We start from the raw sequence: 18,886 nt of genomic DNA on the forward strand, positions 1-18,886 counted from the left end.
ACAGTATTTCAATGATAAGCTCCAATTGAATCATTGCTGCCCTTGCCCAGGTTAGAGAGTGAAGTGAGCCACGCTAACCCTCCCCCACCCTGATAGATTCCCAATAACAACTCTTGTGAAATGAAGATTTGAGCGGGAATTGAATTAAATGTTTCTCGAAGCTTCCTTTCCTGTTTTGAGATTGGCTCTACATTCCCACCTGTATGTATCCGGCTCCTGCGTACTCGCTATTGATTTAAATCAGTTTCTGTCTAGGGGAATAAAAGTTCTGAAAATTGGCTTTTTGCAAACACAACTGCTTCAGTAATTCACTTTCCTGCGTTGGCCTTTCTCCCTCTTAGATAATCCATCCCTTCATTCAAATATCTTGAGCTGGTTAATTACCCAGAATCGCACTCTCAGTATTTGGAGGGATTACATGAAATCTCAAATATTTAATTTCCAGTATAAACCTTGCAGGAGGTTGAGAATAAAGACCAGTGTCTGCAGAGCAGTATCTCCTAGCCGTCCTTTATTACAAATATTTAATACTTGGCCTGTCTAATTTGGGATGTCTGTCATTGACTTTGGGAGCATCTGGTGAATATTTTTTTTTTTCTGACCTGCCTTGAATCACCAGGATTCTAATCGAGGAGAACCGTTCTAATTGATCTGTTTTTAATTCTCTTGCAGTTCCCAAGAGACCGTCACCTGCACTGGCCAAATTGCCTCCGGTGCGACCAGAGAGAACACAGAGCAAACTGAGCAGGTAAAGGATATTCTCCACCTTGGTATAACACCAACGTTCGCCAACTCAAATGGGTCTCCTCCTCCTCCCTTGCAATGGGAACATAATCTCAACTTGTTCTGTGTATATATCGAAGCTAATCTGTACCTCTGCTCCCTTTACACAGCATTCTCTCTTTCCCCACTTGTGAACACTGGGTTTTTGTTTAATCCTGGGGGTAGAATAGAATTCCACTGGGCAGAAAGAGGCCATTCAGCCCATCGAACCTGCACCAATCACAGTCCCAACCAGGCCCTATCGTTACAACCCCCCAAACACTTGCCTTAGCTCGTCCCCTGAAGTAACTTTAGCATGGCTAATCCACCTGACCCCACCACCACCCCCCCCCCCCACCCCCACATCTTTGGACTGTGGGAGGAAACTGGAGCACCCCGAGGAAACCCATGCAGACATGGGGAGAATGTGCAAATTCTGTACGGTCTGCGACCCAAGCCAAGAATTGAACCAGGGTCCCTGGTACTGAGGCAGCAGTGCTAACCACAGATTTCTGGCTCAGGTACTTGTGTTAGGGCCTCAGTATATTGTACCACTGTGCCACCTCAATGTACTATGTACTGAGTCCCTAACACAAGTACCTGAGCCAGAAATCTGTGGTTAGCACTGCTGCCTCACAGTGACTGAGAATTGAACCAGGGTCCCTGGCACTAAGTGGACTCTGCATGTTCTCCTCAATTCTGCATGGGTTTCCTCCAGGTGCTCTGGTTTCCACCCCCCCCCCCCCCCCCCCCCCCCCACACACACTCCAAAGATGTGCTGGTTAGGGTGCATTGGTTGTGCTAAATTCTCCCTCGGTGTACCCGAACAGGAGCCGGAGTGTGGCGACTGGGGGATTTTCACAGTAACTTCATTGCAGTGTTAATGTAAGCCTTACTTGTGACACTGATGCACCAAACAAGCAGTTCTTCATAGTGAATCATGTGATTTGGGGACAGGAAGGTGGACTATCATCATAGAATTTACTCCAGCAGACAGCTCCCCCTGACCTGTGTGTGTTGGATCTGACAGTCAGTACCTGTGGGGCAGTGTCTCAAGTCCAGAGCTCGTAACCCATTGATGCCAACTTGGGAAGGATGATTGGCCAGAGCATTATGGAGAACTTGCCCACTTTCCCAAATGCTGCCATGGGATTTTGGCACTCCAGCACTAGTTTAATTTGTCAGAAAGATGACTGTTTGGATTTTAGGGGCTGATTACAGAATGTTCTTGCTCAAACAAATGTTACCCACTGACGTTCTCGAGAGAACTTTTCCACATGGAGTCTCCCAAGTCAGGAATCCCACTCAGGCGATCCTGGGCCTCTAATTTTCTCCAGCATAATGACTCTCTGATCTGGGTACAACTCAAGACTAATTTATCAGCTTGATTTTTATTTTGGTAATCAGCTCTGTTAAAGACAATCATCAGGAGTGGTGATGTGGGTTAGTGCCCATGCTCTACATACGGTGGCACAGTGGTTAGCACGGCTGCCTCACAGCACCAGGGACCTGCGTTTGATTCCTGACCTGGGCCACTGTGTCTGTGTGGAGTTTGCACATTCTCCCTGTGTCTGTGTGGGTTTCCTCCAGGTGCTTGGGTTTCCTCCCAAGTCCAAAGATGTGCAGGTTAGGTGCATTGGTCGTGCTAAATTGTCCCTTAGTGTCAAGTGGGTTAGTAGGGTAAATGTATAGGCTTATGGGGATAGGGTCTGGGTGGGATTGTGGTTGGTGCAGACTTGATGGGCTGAATGGCCTCCTTCTGCACTGTAGGGATTCTGTGATACACCAAGTACTTCTAGTTGCGTTCTACTGCTAATGGGTGCATCATTGTATCTGAGTGCTTGAGGATCGATCTGTTCAATTTGTTGTCAAAGCTAAATGAGACACTTTGGTTAGTCAGTGTTGACCCTGGAGAAGAATTGGCCAAATTGGAAGTTTAGAAGTGAGAAGTAATCTTGCTGGAACTTTCGCACTGGCGGGAATCCCTGGTCCCACTGGCAGTGCACCCTCTGCAGGTTTTGGGGTGACATAGAAACCCTACAGTGCAGAAAGAGGCCATTTGGCCCATCAAGTCTGCACTGGCCACAATCCCACCCAGGCCCTACCCCCATATCCCTACACATTTACCCACTAATCCCTCTCTAACCTACGCACCTTAGGACACTAAGGGGCAATTTTTAACACACAGCGAATCACCTAACCCACACATTTTTGGACTGCCGAGGAAAGCAGAGCACTGAGGAAACCCATGCAGACACAGGGGGAATGTGCAGACTTCACACAGACAGTGACCCAAGCCAGAAATCAAACCCAGGTCCCTGGAGCTGTGAAGCAGCAATGCTGACCACTGCTACCATGCTGCCTGGACATGGGGACATGAGAAATGGGGAATCCCCTTTGACAGGACCAGAGGAATCTGCCAATAGACCAGTGTCACCTCCAACACTGGGAAACATGGTTTGAAGGCCAGAGAATCTCAAGATTGAGATGATTTTGGCTGGATTGATATGAGGATGTTCCCCCTTGGGGTGGGGGGGGAAGTCTCAAACTGGTGGGCACAGCTTAAAATTAAGGCATCTCCAACTAAGATGGAGATGTGGAGAGTTTTTAAGATTGTCCTTTGCAGTCGGGGCTGTTATTGTGTACGTTCTGGATGATTGACAAAGGGGCAGAATTTTCCTGTCCCGACCACTGCAGGAACTGTTGGGTGGGTGGGGATGGACGGACACACAAACTGTGCCCAAGATCCGATGAACTCCGGTGTTTTCTGGTCTTGGAGCGAGCTGGAAAATCCCACTCCAGGAGTGGTAGGGGCCAAAGAGGGGGAATCTTATTGGATGGTGGAGTCGGTTCTGGGGATTTGAGCTGAAGGGTCTTTTTTTGCCCGATGTTTATAATGAAAAAACCCAAATACTCAAACTTATTTTAGTTGCTCTTTTGAGTGCTCAGAATGCTTTTCCTTCAGACGTTTATCTACGAAACAGGAAAATGCCCATTCGAAACAAACCTTTTTTTCCCCTTGATTTTGGGATGTGATAAATAAATGTTGTGAATCTGTGTGTATTCTGGTGTTGTGCTGTGTGAGCAGCTCAGTAATTCAGTGTAAATGAGTTCACCAAAAACAATCGGAGAGAGAATCCTGACCCAGCTTTCTATTACTGACAGTCGAGTGGTTCTTTTGTTAAGGAGGTGATGTGCTGAATACTAAAAATGTACAGACGGGTCACGCCTGATAGAGAAGGACACTTTTTAATAAAGAGGCAATGTGGCTCTGAACAGCCCCCTAGTCGCCCCACAGTACGTTCTGTACTCTCTCCTTTCCTTCTCTATGAATGGTATGCTTTGTACAGCACGCAAGAAACAATACTTTTCACTGTTATACATCTGACAAATCAAATCCAGTGCCTGTTCAGGTACACTGAGGGAGAACTTAGCCCCATCCTAGTGCCGCCATGTACCTCACAGCAAGTGTGTACACACCAGCGGCTCGGTAACTGAGTCACCCAGGAAAGGTGACCGCAGGCAAACTGCTGGCCTCCTTCACTCTCTCCTTTTTCAGTCAGTGGCTGCAATGCTCATTCACACACAGGCCATTCAGCCCCTCTAATGTCTCTGCCTCTTAAGATCATGGGCGATCTGTGTATTAATTCAACATTCCCTCCAAACCCCCCCCCTCCAATAACTGATGGTGGGTTAGCACTGCTACCTCACCGCCATCAACATGGGTTCAATTCCCAGCTTGGGTCACTGTCTGTGTGGAGTCTGCATGATCTCCCCATGTCTGCATGGGTTTCCTCCGGGTGCTCCGGTTTCCTCCCACAGTCCAAAAGACGTGCTGGTTAGGGTGCACAGGCCGTGCTAAATTCTCCCTCAGTGTACCGGAATGGTGGCAACTAGGGGATTTTCACAATAACTTCATTGCAGTGTTAATGTAAGCCTTACTTGTGACTAAAACTTAAAAATTAAATGGGTTGGGTTTTGGTACGGGGGTAACTTTTAAAATGGGATTTATGTTTAACTGGAATGTGTGCTGCCAGATCCTTCCAAAAGGAAACCCGGTGTGTTTGCAGGGAGGGGGACGGTGGGAATATTTGTTGGGTTAAGGGAAGTGGGACAAATTGGACAATTGGGCTAAATAGTCACATAGCATCTTCCTGCACAGGGAGAAGCTTCTAGAAACAAACAACATGCCAATGCATCATGAGCCAGTTACTAATGCTAACTCTGACTGTTTGTTTGTTTCACTGAATCAGAGAATCCCTACAGTGCAGAAGGAGGCCATTCGGCCCATCGAGACTGCACCTACCACAATCCCACCCAGGCCCCATTCCCCATCTAGTCCCCCTGATGCTAAGGGGTAATTTAGCACAGCCAATCCACCTAATCAGCTCATCCTTTTGGACTGAGAAAACCCATGCAGACATGGGGAGAATGTGCAGTCTCTTCACAGATGGTGATCGCAGCTGGGAATCGAACCCGTGCCCCTGATGCTGAGGCAGCAGTGTGAACAACTGCGCCCCTCTCTGGTCTAACAGGAGACTGCGATGGGTGAATTCCCTCCTCATATTTTAGGACCTCAAGAGTGACGACGTTCTGCTGGGGGTGGGGTGGTGTTGCAGCGTTAAGAGCTGGAATTGTGATTTGGTGCCCGAGTACAGATCTCCAGAGGCTAAAATCACAATCCTGTGCCGTGGGCCATTGGTGCTGTCCAATTTTTAAAGCAACTTCTGGAAAGAAATCTGGTCGTGTCTGCCATTTATTGTGTAATTTAACCACAGTTAATTCTCACATTCGCCCTGAATTTGAGTACAAGATAAAAATTGCTCAAAACCCAGAGAATCCTGCAGCTTTGACTTAAATATAAATTGTAATTCCATTTTGCCAGCGCCCTCTGGTTCAGAATTCAGTGTAGATTCTGTTAAGTAGGGAAATGGCACCATCTCCTGGCCTTGTGTGGAATGACAGCAGGAGATTCTGCTTGGTGTCAGTGCACACAGTACAAAGTCTCAACACCAGGTTTACTAACAAATAAACCTGTTGGACTTTAACCTGGTGTTGTGACACTTCTTGCTGCGTTTACCCCAGTCCAATGCTGGTATCTTCACGTCAGTGCACATTGAGCAGGAAGGGTTCAATATTCCCAATTTTTCCCTGGGTCTGAGTGGGACATCTGAGGATGGATTTGGCTTTTTTGGGGGGGATAGCTAGCTCCTTTCAGCCAGAATCTTTCATGGAGAGGGAGATGAATTGTGCTCCTGTAATCATGGAATTCCTACTGTGCAGAAGGAGCCCATTGAGCCTGCACTGAGCACAATCCCACTCAGACCCTATCCTCATGACACCACATTTACCCTCTAGTCCCCCTGACAAAGGGGTAAAGCAGCACAGCCAGTGCACCCTAAGCACATCTTTTTGGACCATGGGAGGGAACCAGAGCACCTGGAGGAAACCCATGCAGACATGGGGAGAATGTGCAGACCCCACACAGTGACCCGAGCTGGGAATCGAACCTGGGTCCCTAGTGTTGAGGCAGCAGTGCTAACCACTGCGCCACCTTGTGGTCCAACAAAAGATTACAATGGGATTGGCCAAATTCCTCTAATTTGGGGACGATAAGATTTCTAAAAGTTGTTTGCTGGTCCTAGGGTAGTTGGTGTTTTACTGATGTCCCTGTTAGTTTAGTTAACACATTATCTAATTACCAAAAGAGAGTGCTGGAAAATCTCAGCGGGTCTGGCAGTGTCTGTAAGGAGAGAAAACAGCTGATGTTTTGAGTCTGGGACTTGTCGAGCTTTGGATTCAACGTCAGCTCATTTCTCTCCTTACAGACGCTGCCAGACCTGCTGAGATTTTACAGCAGTCTCTCTGGTTTTGGAATCCAGAATCTGCAGTAATTTGTCTTTTTTTCATTCAGTCCCTTTTGTAATGTTCCCCTCAGCAACTTCACTGTATGCGACAAGTTAATCGCAAATGCAAACTAGGTTAACTATCACTCGTGCTGGCCTTACCATGGTTACCCTGGGTTGCTGGAATGACGGGTGCTGACTTTATTTCAGCTTGGCTTCTCTGCAGAGCGATTGGGTGTAGGCGAGATTTATAGCTCTTCTCTTTAATGACTCTCTTATTCCTTTCTAGTCAAAGACCAGATACTGCACCTCCGTCGAGCCACCCAACTCCGATCGCAGGAGCAGTGAGGAAACAAGCAGCGCCCAGAGTTCCCAACGAGAGACAAACTCCAGGTCGCCTCGGCATTGTGCAGACCGGAACCCGGGCAGGGAAACCCCCCACAGGCTCCAGTAAGGAAGGTGGTCTATCATATTTATTATTGTCACATGTATTAACATTTTATTTCTTAGTATTTCTTGTGCACTATACAGACAAAGCATACTGTTCATAGAGAGGGTGCAGAGTGTAGTGTTAGTCATAGCTAGGGTGTAGAGAAAGATCAACTTAATGCAAGGTAGGTCCATTCAAAAGTCTGATGGCAGCAGGCTTGAGTCGGTTGGTACAAAAGTCTGAGGTATTGTATCTTTTTGCCAACAGAAGGCGGAAGAGAATGTCCGGGGTGTGTTGGGTCCTTAATTATGCTGGCCGCTTCACTAAGGCAGTGGGAAGTGTAGACAGCCAATGGATGGGAGGCTGGTTTGTGAGATGGATTGGGCTACATTCACAGCCCTTTGTCCAAAACTGCAAGAAATTAGAGCAGGAGCCATACCAAGCTGTGATATAACCAGAAAGAATGCTTTCTGTAGTGTATCTATAAAAGTTGGTGAGAGTTGTAGCTGACATGCCCAATTTCCTTAGCCTCCTGAGAAAGTAGAGGCATTGGTGGGCTTTCTTAACCTGTAGAGTCAGCGTGGGGGGGATCGGGACAGGTTGATGATCTGGACTCGACCTGAAGCTCTCAACTCTTTCTACTTCGTCCCCATTGATGTAGACAGGGGCATGTTCTCCACTCAGCTTCCTGAAGTTGATGACCATCTCCTCTGTTTTGCTGACATGGAAAGAGATTATTGTCTATTGTTCATGTTACTGTTATGATGCAATGCGTTATTGAGATGACAGATCTGTGCTGAACTGTCTTAGTTGAACTCTGGGCTTGGTGTGCTGCTAGTGGGTGATTTTTTTTTGGTAGAGGGACAGGGATTTGATGTGGCTTTTGAAGTTTGGTCAGATTCCTACCTCTGTCCGGTTGCCCCTCATGGGCTGCTGTTTGCAGAGAAGTGGGAGATTGAGAGCTTAGTCTCTGGTTTTCCAGCACTGCAGGCACACGGCTGTGTAACGTTCCGATGGCCTAAACATTGGGTATACTGAGACTGTTCCAGTGTCTACCAGCCTCTACAAGAACCACTTGTTCATTGTGAGCTGTAATGGAGGGTCCCAGGGAGATGCTGGGCAGGGTCACGGCCACAAGGATTTGGAACAGCATCCTGGGGAGATGTAAGACAGGATCACGGACATGGGGAGGAGGCCCCACGCATATTCCTGGAGCTAAATGAGGATGGGATTCCACTTAATACTGGAAAGATCTCCAACATTTCAATTCAAGAACTTGGAGGTGGTCATTCCTGGATCAATCCCAATGACACAACACATTGGTCAGAGTGGAAATAGAGATGATCGATGTGTGCATTGATGCACGGTGCAGGAGAGGCCTCTAGATTCCTGGCACTGGGACCAGTCTGGGATGGGAGGCACCTCCAACAAGTCTGGGACCAATGTCCTCAAGTTCACCCAAGGGATGGGGTGTTCAGTTCCCCAGTGGGGGGGTGATGAGCCATCAGTATGACTGGGGCATTAACAAGTAGGATGTAATTTGACAAGTAGGTAGATCCAAGAACTAGATCAGGTCTAATATAATGTTGCTGAGAGTTACAAGTACAAGAATCATAAACATCCTACAGTGCATAAGGAGGCCATTGGTGCCAACTTGATGGGCCAAATCACCCAGGCCCCATCCCCATTTGCCCTAGCCAGTTCCCCTGACATGAAAGGGCAATTTAGCCTGGCTAATGCACCCCCAACCAGCAAGTCTTTTTGGACTGTGGGAGGAAACCCACACGGGCACAGGGAGAGAGCGCAGATTCCACACAGGCAGTGACCGAGGCCAGGATTGAACCCAAGTCCCTGATGTTGCAAGGCAGCACAGAGGGAGATTGGCCAGTTTTTCTTTGGGGGGAATGGTTAACTCAAATGTCGGATAATTGGAGCTGGGCAATAAATGGGGCCCAGCATCCCCTAAAGCTCAAACAATCCAATTGTGAAGAGAATGTGTGGTGGATGCTATTTATATGAAGCATTTTTTAATACTCCCAAAAAAGGCTGGTTATTGAATTGAGGCTCAGATTAAGAGGGCCTGTATCTGACTGGATAAATTGCTTTGAGACTGGGAGATGGTAGTCCAGTATGTTCCCTGATGACTTGGATCTTTGGAATTAGAAAGTGTTGTGATGCTGTTAGGATTGGCAAACACAGGATGATGGGATTGCTGCTTGCTGACAGGGCCAGGAGAATTCTATCAAAAAATGGTGGGATGACTGAAGAGTTAACTTTAGGTAAGATGTACAAGAGGGAATGTGAGGTGAACCTATGTAGGGATGGTGGGGAGAGTTTTTTTTGTGAGATGATGGGAGGGGTTATCTTTTGTACCCGATCTTTTTTTACACTTCCCCCCCAAAAAAAAAACAGATGGGGTGGCACTGTGGTAGCAGTGCCTCACAGCACCAGGGACCTGGGTTCGATTCCTGTCTTGGGTCACTGTCTGCGTGGGTTTCCTCCAGGTGCTCCAGTTTCCTCCCACAGTTGGAAAGATGTGCGGGTTAGGGTGCATTGGCAGTGCTAAATTCTCCCTCAGTGTAACCCAAACAGGCACCAGAGTGTGGCGACTGGGGGATTTTCACAGTAACTTCATTGCAGTGTTAATGTAAGCCTACTTGTGACACTAATAAATGCACTTTAAAAAAAGTTGTAGTGGGGAGGGAGTGTGAGGAAGAGACTTTTTGGAGTAAGTAGCAACTACCTAGAACTCCTGCCCATGGGAGAAGTCGGTGAAGCTGAATGGGAGCCAAGATGGGCTGGATTGGGGGAAAGGGGATCAAGTGGATTACTCAGTGTGGAGCTGTCATTGGCTGAATAGCTACTTCCTGTGCTGGTTTATGACAAATAATTTTGCTACAAAAATTTCTTCCCAGCTGTTGAGGGTGTAACTTTTAAAATTGGATGAGGTTGTTTGGGAGTGTTTTTAATTTTATGCAAGGGATTGTGGAAACCTGAATTATTTTCCTCTGACTAATACAAAGACATTTCGGACATAAGGAGCAGTGTTGGTTTTTATTTTTATCACTCGCTCTCCATCTTTTCCAGACTTCCCATCACAACCAAAGCGCACCAGTTTGGAACTGAACAAGGTCGCCAACGCTCAGAGGTCAACTAAACCGAAACCGGTGAGGGTTTCTCCGTCTCCAGCGGAACAGAAGAAGCCTGAGAGGCTAAAGGGGCAGGTCGCCAAGGTGCCCGTCAAATCAACACCCCGGCCTCAGCCAGCTCCCTCCAAACTTCCGGCCTCCCACCCCCTCCCACAATCCACTAAATCTTCAAAAAGGAACGTGGAGAAGCAGTCCCTGCCAAATAAGGGGACACCGTCTTCCCGGAAATCTCTCTCGGGAAGTGACATTGGGAAAAGAGCGGGACAACCTGGGATTGAAGCTTCTCTGGCGCGATCTCCGAAAGCGGTCAACGTGGAAGCCCAGGATGAAGATGTCACGGGCAAGAATTCCCAGGATTATCTCCCCACCGGAAAGGTTCCATCTCCCCAGGGAACCCCTCGCCATGGCGACGTGACACCGGATCATCCTAGAGTTGAGGAGGACAAGCCGGAGATGGAAAGGGTTGAGGCAAACTCCTTTGAGTTGACAGAGCGTGAAGCAGCTGTGAATGTAGGAGCTGTGGAAACGCCTGACAGATTAAATGAAGGGGATCTAAATTGTGGCCAAACGGCAGAAGCTGACTTGCGTTCCAATGAAATCCAAAAAGACACGAGTGTTATTGGAGAGGGTTGCAGAACGAACGTAACTGGGGTGGATTTCAGCCCAGTGGAAGGCACCCAGACAAACGTGGGTACACAAGTTGCTAGTATTAATGGAGAAATGTTGGAATGTGACATCTTGGAACCCAGAGATTTGGCCTCAGTGAAAACTGACCAGATTAATGTAGACAAAGAGGTTGTTAATAACAGAGAGGTGGAGTTGACCAATGATATTTTGGAATGTAAACACTTGCAGGAGCGACCTCTTCCTCCACCTAGTTCGCCAAGCTCTGAGCAAGGGTCCCCGCATTGTACCAGGGTGGTTTCACCAGCTGAGTACATCTCAGCCCTCAATGAAGGTGGTATCGCCCCCATGCCAGTGTTGGAGAATCTGGGAGATCTCCAAGAGCCTACTTTGGGAAGCTGCCTTGATGATGAGAGCTCCCCTGAGAGTGATTGTAAAGTCTCCTCCAAGACAGAGAAGGTCAAACTCATGATGTATGAATACTCTGAAGAGGCAGATACTGAAGATTCCCCTAATGAACTGGGCCCAGAAACACTTCAGAGTCCCGAAATCCAAGACCTTATCTCTGACCCTGTGAATTCACTGGAACCTGTGCAGTTATCTCATCAGGTGTTGGGCCCTGTGCTGGAGACCATGCAGATATCTTGTAAGATGGAGGGTCCTGTTGGAAACTGGCCCTCTGAAGAGAAGCTTAGCATTTCACCTGAGGATTCACATGAAGATCAGGGTGTTTCCAAGTCCAGTACTCTTAGTGGCCCTGACCTAGCAGGGAAAAGTAGCAGCACCACCAGCACCCCTGAAGAGTTGAAGGACTATGACAGTAGCTCTGGGGTAGAGTCCAAATCTGATGAGAAATTAGAATCCACAGATCTCTTTATTCCTCATACTGAGCTGAGTCCTCTGGATGATCTGATGGATCAGGATTTGGGAATTCATTTGGAAAAGGGTGATGAAGAGCCGGAGACTCTTGCAGCAGATGATCTCCACGGTGACCCTCCAACTGAGCCCATGGTGTCTTCAGAGGATGAAGATCACTCTGAGGATGAGTGTCCTGGAGTGATGAGGGAACCTGTCCAATGTGGACTGGAAGGTATCGACAACCCAGTGTTTGAAGACAAAACTGCAACGGACTCTCAATCGGAAGAACAGTCCCAGGCTGCAGCCTCGCGTTTCAAACCCCTCATTCTGCATGCCTTGGACGAGAGCGAGGAACTCTCAACAGCCGAGACTCCTCGTTCCCTTGATAGCAGCCACATTGCGTCTGATTCCCTTGCTCCCCAAAGCTGCACGCCATCGGGTGCTGGTTCTCCGGAAGATCCTGCTTGTGACCAGGTTCCTGTCACAATTGGTGTCAATTCTTGTGGACCTGATGTAAGCCTATCCACTCCTCCAAGTCCCCTTCTCCCCCCGGACGAAAGCCCGAGAGACGTCGTTCCAGAAGTGTCTGTCTCTCTACACCGTGTGGGCGACTCGACTCAGGAGGAACCCGCGTCCGATCAGTCCACGTCCTGCATTGTGGGTGCGCCTGTTTCAGGATTCCCAATAGACTGCCTCGATGGGGACTTGGCTAATGTCCGGGAGTTAAATGACCCACTCGCTGATGTTAGTGAAGATCGCACACAGCAGCTGTACCACCCAGCTGGTGAAAAGAATGATAGCGTACAGACAGGTAATGTATAAATGCTCATAGTTAGTTAGAATAGAGGTAAGCTCCCCAACAGGCCAGAGCTGAAGTGTGTTCTATTGGGGTTTAATATTGGATAAATGAACCCTTTGGCTTGGAATGTGCAGCATGGCTCACCTGCACTTGGATTGCATGCCTGTGATTTTTTTTTTACCCAATTCTATGAATTTTGTGCCACTAGATCCTCCAATCTTTGCAAGAATATGTAAACCTTTTTTCCTTTTGACTATTCAAGTTTTTTTTTTCTGTGTAAAATTTTTGGAATTGAACTGGCCATGATCTTGCAGGGTTTTCATTTAGATTGACAATACCTTGTTGTGGGATGTCTTCAGCAGCTCTCTCTCTCTCTCTCTCTCTCTCTCTCCCTCCCCCTTTCCCCTCCACCCCCACTCCTCTTCTCTCAAATTGACCCCACCCCCGTGTACTTTGTAATGGAACTGAAGCAAGTGGTGGAAATGTATTTGCAGATGTGTAACGTGACTCACTGATATGAGCTCTCTTGTAATAAATTTTGGCTTTGAACTGAAGATGTGCAATCCAGCCATTTTTTTTTTGTGAAAGTAGCCTGGCTAAACACAGCCTTAACAACCATGGTGGACAAAATGATTGGGACCCTACAAGATTGCTGCTTTTTCCCTGGAAAATATGGCCACTGTGATCCCTAATAAGGGGGTTACTGTTTGCAGTAGGCTTAGGCACTTTCAAATTTTTAACAATCATACTGTGCAGATTTTTACACTAATCTTGCTGCCTTCCTATCCCCTTTTTGTGCGCACCATGAGTGAGTTTGATACCAGGGGTTACAATTGAGTTGCAGTAATACCCTCCATGAGTTTTCCTGGAGGTAATATGTTGTGGCTGTGTGACTCTTGTCCATTGTGTTCCGCATCTGGAACCATCTCAGCTGATGGAAGACTCGGATTATCCTTCCATACTGGAGGCATCATGTTGGGCTTTTGACCAGTTGAGACTTTTTTTTTGCAGTCTCTGATTAATGAAACAGGGCACTTTAAAAGTCTAAAACTTGCAGAGAAAGAGAGATTGGATGGGGAGGGAAAAGCACTTGTGCTGTTTATGTCTGAAAATGACTATTGTACAATGGTGGTCCTGTCTCTATGTTTAACCTTATCTTCTGGGATAGATCTGTCTGTCCTAACAACAGTGTCTGTCACAGCGAATGTCACATCACACATGACCTGACCACATTCTTTTGGGGGTGAAACTTCAACGTGCTGAACACTCCGATGCTACAAGATTGGAAACTGTTAGTGGGCAAAGCTCACAAAATGCAAACCTGCAAGGAGCGTCCAAACATTTAACCTGCCTGAGCTCTGGCTGGCCATCCAAAACCCAAGCATCTTTTTGTTCAGTCTGCGCTCCGTGATTGTAGCTTTGTCTCATTTTTTTTTGTCAATATTGTCCGCCTGGGGCTATAGTCGCTTGTCTCGTTGGCTGCATCCGTACTAAACAAAAGATGGGATGAATGTGAATTAATGGGACTGCAGAAGCTTTAAACGTGGCTTGCGAAAAAAGACTGCTTACGCATGACCTGAAGACACGATGGCTACATTTTGAAGTCTCTCTCTTAATGACTTAGTCTGCCAATTTAACAATTGTGCAGCGGAGAGACTGGATCACTCTTCGTCATTGTATAGTTTGAGTATTTTATTGTATATAAATGGATCCCATGTTTCCGTCTATTGGCTGCAGTGCCCACGTCATCTAGTTTAGTCAATGTTTGTGCTCGAATCTCCGTGTCCGCCTGTTTTTATTCCTCTGTACGAACAATTCCCATCTCTGTTCTTTTAGCTGTAGATTTGCATGCGGGGGCAAAAAAAGGGTTTTGCTGCTTGAATACTTATTTTTTTCTCCCCCAAATCCTTCAAGTGCTGTCAACTGTTGCAGGCTTCTTGAACAATGAGGGCGACCAAACTCTCCAGGCACCTGCTTGTGTCCCGTGGATGAATCCGTTGCTGCCCCCCATCCTTTCCACCATCTACGAAGTCGAAACGGCGGAGGAGGCCAGGTTGGAAGATGGCGTCGCAAAGGAGGGACTCAGCGAGCCACCGGACTGGCAGTGTCTCCAGCTCCTAGACGATCCCGGCGACAAAGTCCTGCACCTGCAGATTGAGCCGGTGGAAGTCGTGCAGCAGCTGATCAGCCAGACGTTGCTGCTTTCCGGGGATGGCGTCAAGCTGCAAAGCAAGGTCATGGTTGACCAAGCGGAACTGAGCAAATGGACAGATCTTATATCGCCGCTCGATGACTCCACGGCCAGTGTCACGTCAGTAACCAGCTTCTCGCCTGAAGATATTTCCTCTTCCCAAGGAGAATGGACGGTGGTGGAGTTGGAGACCCACCATTGAAGCGTGTGTATAATGGTGCACTCACCTCAATGGGTACCAATTGGAAATTAGATGGCCAATTTTAATATTGAAGTCCTAGGTGTAATTTGCACACTTTCTGTTTCCTGCTCAGTGAGGAGCCTACAAAGACTGAGCTGTGATGTCCCCTTTTTACACTCTCTCGAGTCCAAGATAAATACACATCTGTCACGATGATGAGAACTAGCCTTGATGCACTCTGATTTTAATCAGTTTGTACATTTCAAGTAGCTTGGACACTATTCAGACAAGAACTGTGTACATTCCCTGAAATTTGGAATGATAAAAATACTTATGTTCCCATGAGCTAGCTAACTGGCCAGAGCTCACCTAGGAACAGAATTTTTAAGGGTGCCCCTCCTACACCCTCCAGTGTCCCAACTCTTGGCTCTGCTTTGAGTTGTGGATGGAAACCAGTCAGCTGGTTCATGCTGTGTGATTGGAACAAGGTCTAAGTTGATCCAGTGGAGATCCAAGCCTGTGTACGTACATGGGTTGTTTTTTCAGTACTTGGGATTGTCTAACTTTTGTCTTTTGGAGGGGGTTTGTTTTTGGCTGCCTGCCTTGAGCTTGCTCAGGTTGTTTGAAGATTAAATGTGTCTTATTCCAAATGGAAATTTTACTAAATGAAAGTGGAAGTTTTTAAAGCGGGAGCAGAGATGGAACCAATGAAGTCTCCAGTTTTTTTAAATACTGGAATGTTCTGGAAGCCATGAAGTTGACTTGATGTGTTTACAATTTGGGACTTTCTCCTTTTTTTTAAATGAAGGATATTTGCCCAGGGGAGGGATGGGTGTGACTCACCAGTCAAGTGCAAAGTGTTCTTCTTGTAGTGAGTAATACAAATGTGCAGGGAATTGCTTTTTTTTTCCCAAAGCTGCCTTTTATTTGCAAGTAAATGACAAGTATTGCAGGGTAATTCCTTTTTGTTTGTAGATTATTTAAATTGTCAGATTCCTTGGTTTAATTTCCCAGCTGTTTTGGCTGCCAGGATCAACTGGATGTAGCAAACTGCAGCATAGATCCCTTGCCTGTTTGATGTTGGCTTGCGTGCTTTTGGCAATTTTCAGTTTCAATCCAAGGAATCGTGTTTTGGTCCAACAATTCCAGATAGGATGCGGACTTGCGTGATGCATTTGAGCTTTAGTGTTTTTTTTTAAACCTGGTGTCAGTAACCATTTTTTAGCATCTATTTAACTTGCTATCATTTGCAGTTCCAAAAGTGCATTCAAATTAGGGGATTCTCACCAACTTCATTGCAGTGTTAATGTAAGCCTTACTTGTGACTAATAAATAAACCCTAGCTGGGGATGCTCCGACCTAAGCACTATCAGCTTGTAATGCTGCAAATCTTCTGGATGTGGAGTCCATTTTTTTTATCCTCCCATCTATAAACTAGTTTATTAGCAGATGAACACAATGTATAGTTCACAGTAACTTCAACGTACTCTACTATACAGGCTAACTAGGAATGGACAATTAGATGTTAGCCTGTGTCCAATCCAGAGATGCTTTTACATACTGTTTACAAGTAACTCAATGTCCAGGAAGCATGCTTATAAAAGTGTAATGCTCTTTAACAAAACACAGTGGATTTCCTTTTTTTAACTTGGGTAATCACCATTTCTACATGGTACTGGTTATATAATTTAATGGCAGCTGTAAGATGACAGTACACAGGTTCTGGACCCGAGCATTGCTGTCTCAGCTCATTTTGAATCTCTGCCAGATGTTTCAATGGTCCACAAAGCAGCTGTGTACAATATCACACATCTGGAATGCAAGTACATTCCTGCTGAAATTTGAAGATAGGTTAACAGAATCTGGTTCGGAGGGTGGCACAGTGGTTAGCACACTGCGGCCTCGCAGCACCAGAGACCCGGGTTCAATTCTGGCCTCGGGTCAGTATCTGTGTGGAGCTTGTACATTCTCCCCATGTCGGTGTGGGTTTCCTCCCAAAGATGTGCAGATTAGGTAGATTGGCTGTGCTAAATTGCTCCTTACTGTCAGGGGATTAATAGGGTTAAATATATGGGATTATGGGGTTAGGATTTGGATGGGATTATGACTAATGTGGACTCAATGGGCTGAATGACCTCCTTCTGCACTGTAGGGATTCTGTTCTATGAAATTGCTGCATGGGGCATCAAGACTGTTTAAGAAGTTCTGTGTTTGAACTACCAGCTGGAGATTGATTTGTTAAAAGGCAGTGGTTGGTTTTTTGAATTTTAACTTTTTTGAATGTGCTTTCATTTTGAACACTTTTCAAATATTTAATTAAATGCCTCCAGTCTATTTAGTAAATTTTCAAGTGGCTAGGTGTAACTAGTGGAACTGTTGCAAATCAATTTTTACAGCTGCAAGTATTGCCAAGTCTTTGGAGAGCTTGACATTTTAAATCTTGGTGTGCTGGCTTGAAGTTAAATCTAAATTCAATGTGTTGGTGTGATTTCTGATTTTTTTTTTGCAAAAGAATGCTGATTTCTTTGTTTTTCACTTGGTATTAAAAGGATCTAAACTAAGATTCCATATTTGGGTGTTTGAGAGTTAAGCAAATGATTGAGGTTTTTGTATTCTGTGCCTTGCTTGTCAGAACAGCAGAGAGCTGGAGTATTGCATGTTTTAAGTGAGGGTTAAAACTATTGGGAGACTCTACTTTTTTAAGCAGAGTCCTGGACCCCCCCTGCCCTGTTCCTGCAGCATTCTCCAATAATGGGAGAGATCAAACTTCCCAAGAATCTCATTCTTTCTCATTTTTCAGAAATATTTAAATAATTGAATAGGAGATATGTTGGGTGGCACAGTGGGTTAGCACTGCTGCCTTACAGCACCAGGAACCTGGGTTCGATTCCCAGTTTGGGTCACTGTCTGTGCAGAGTCTGCACATTTCTCCCCAGTGCCTGTGTGAGTTTGCTGTGGTTTCTTCCTCCAGTCCAAAGATGTGTGGGTTAGTTGGATTGGCCACACTAAATTGCCCTTTCAGGGAGACAAGCTAGGGTAAATGTATGGGGTTATAAAAATAAGCTCTGGGTGTAATTGTGGTCAGTGCAGACTTGATGGGCTGAATGGCCTCCACCTGCACTGTAGGATTCTAATTCTATTCAAATGCCTTTTTTTTTTCTTGCAAGTGCCAAAATTCATCCTGTAGGAGAAGAGGGTGGCACAGTGGTTCACACTGCTGCCCCTCGGCTCCAGGGACCTGGATTCAATTCCCAGCTTCTGATCCGTTTCAAAAGGAAGCTAGTTGGATGGAAAGTTGATCTGCCATGGAGAAAAGCCATGCCAAGTTTGAATTTGGCATTCTTGTTTGGATGTGTACACAAGCCAAATCATTTGTGGCAAGTGGGTATTTATTGCCTGGCCTTTGACAATATGCTTTAACAGTAATATTCATAGTGTGCTAGTTTCATCATGCATTTAACTTGCATGCTGACTGGAATGAGGGAATTGCATTAGAATCCTGGTCATTAATATGTGACCTGTAATCTTGAAGGCAACAATTTCTCCATATTCTTGGGATTAATTGACCCCTAGATTGGGGGTCCTTCCTAGTGCTGTAGTAAAGACCAGTATCTCCTCCAAACTCGTTCTAGTTCTAATTGCCACTCCTCCTGGTATGTAGTTTTCTAACCAGCCTGCCTTTTTCGGTATTGTGGACAGTGACTTTTGCATAGTGACTTGTCAGAAGGTTTAGTGAGGGATAGTAGACCTGACTTGTACAGCGAGTATATATGTTTCTACCCTCTCTCTTTGCAAATGGTGTGAGTCTTCCTTTGCACGAATTTGTGAAATAAAATAAAGTTGACAAATGTGTGTTGATTCAAGTTATTCCTGGAGCAGTGACTTTACTGCTTCTAGAAAATGTAATTAAATCCCAATAACTTGTACTCCTTGTTAATGCTTACTGCTCTTAGCTTCAAGTGGCCAAGTCTTCCTGTAATTAAATCCTTAACCAATCAAGTATTAAGTCATTATTGATTATTTCAGATCAAACTGAGGTCTTCATG

The 18,886-nt window shown here is 46.1% G+C and overlaps 1 protein-coding gene across 1 annotated transcript in view; it reads left to right on the top strand.

Annotated features, from left to right (window-relative positions):
- LOC145361070 (uncharacterized) overlaps positions 1–18,632 on the top strand; it is a 52,545-nt gene extending 33,913 nt beyond the window's left edge. Inside the window, exons 3-6 of the mRNA XM_080216642.1 lie at positions 673–748; positions 6,898–7,058; positions 10,126–12,480; positions 14,383–18,632. Of these exons, the coding sequence (XP_080072768.1) occupies positions 673–748; positions 6,898–7,058; positions 10,126–12,480; positions 14,383–14,861 (3,071 nt within the window). The 3' untranslated portion in view covers positions 14,862–18,632. The remainder of the gene's footprint in view (positions 1–672; positions 749–6,897; positions 7,059–10,125; positions 12,481–14,382) is intronic.
- Positions 18,633–18,886: the final 254 nt, after the last annotated feature.

The sequence above is a fragment of the Carcharhinus amblyrhynchos genome, chromosome 33 (assembly GCF_965287045.1).
Source record: "Carcharhinus amblyrhynchos chromosome 33, sCarAmb.v2.hapA, whole genome shotgun sequence".
Classification (NCBI taxonomy): Eukaryota; Metazoa; Chordata; class Chondrichthyes; order Carcharhiniformes; family Carcharhinidae; genus Carcharhinus; species Carcharhinus amblyrhynchos.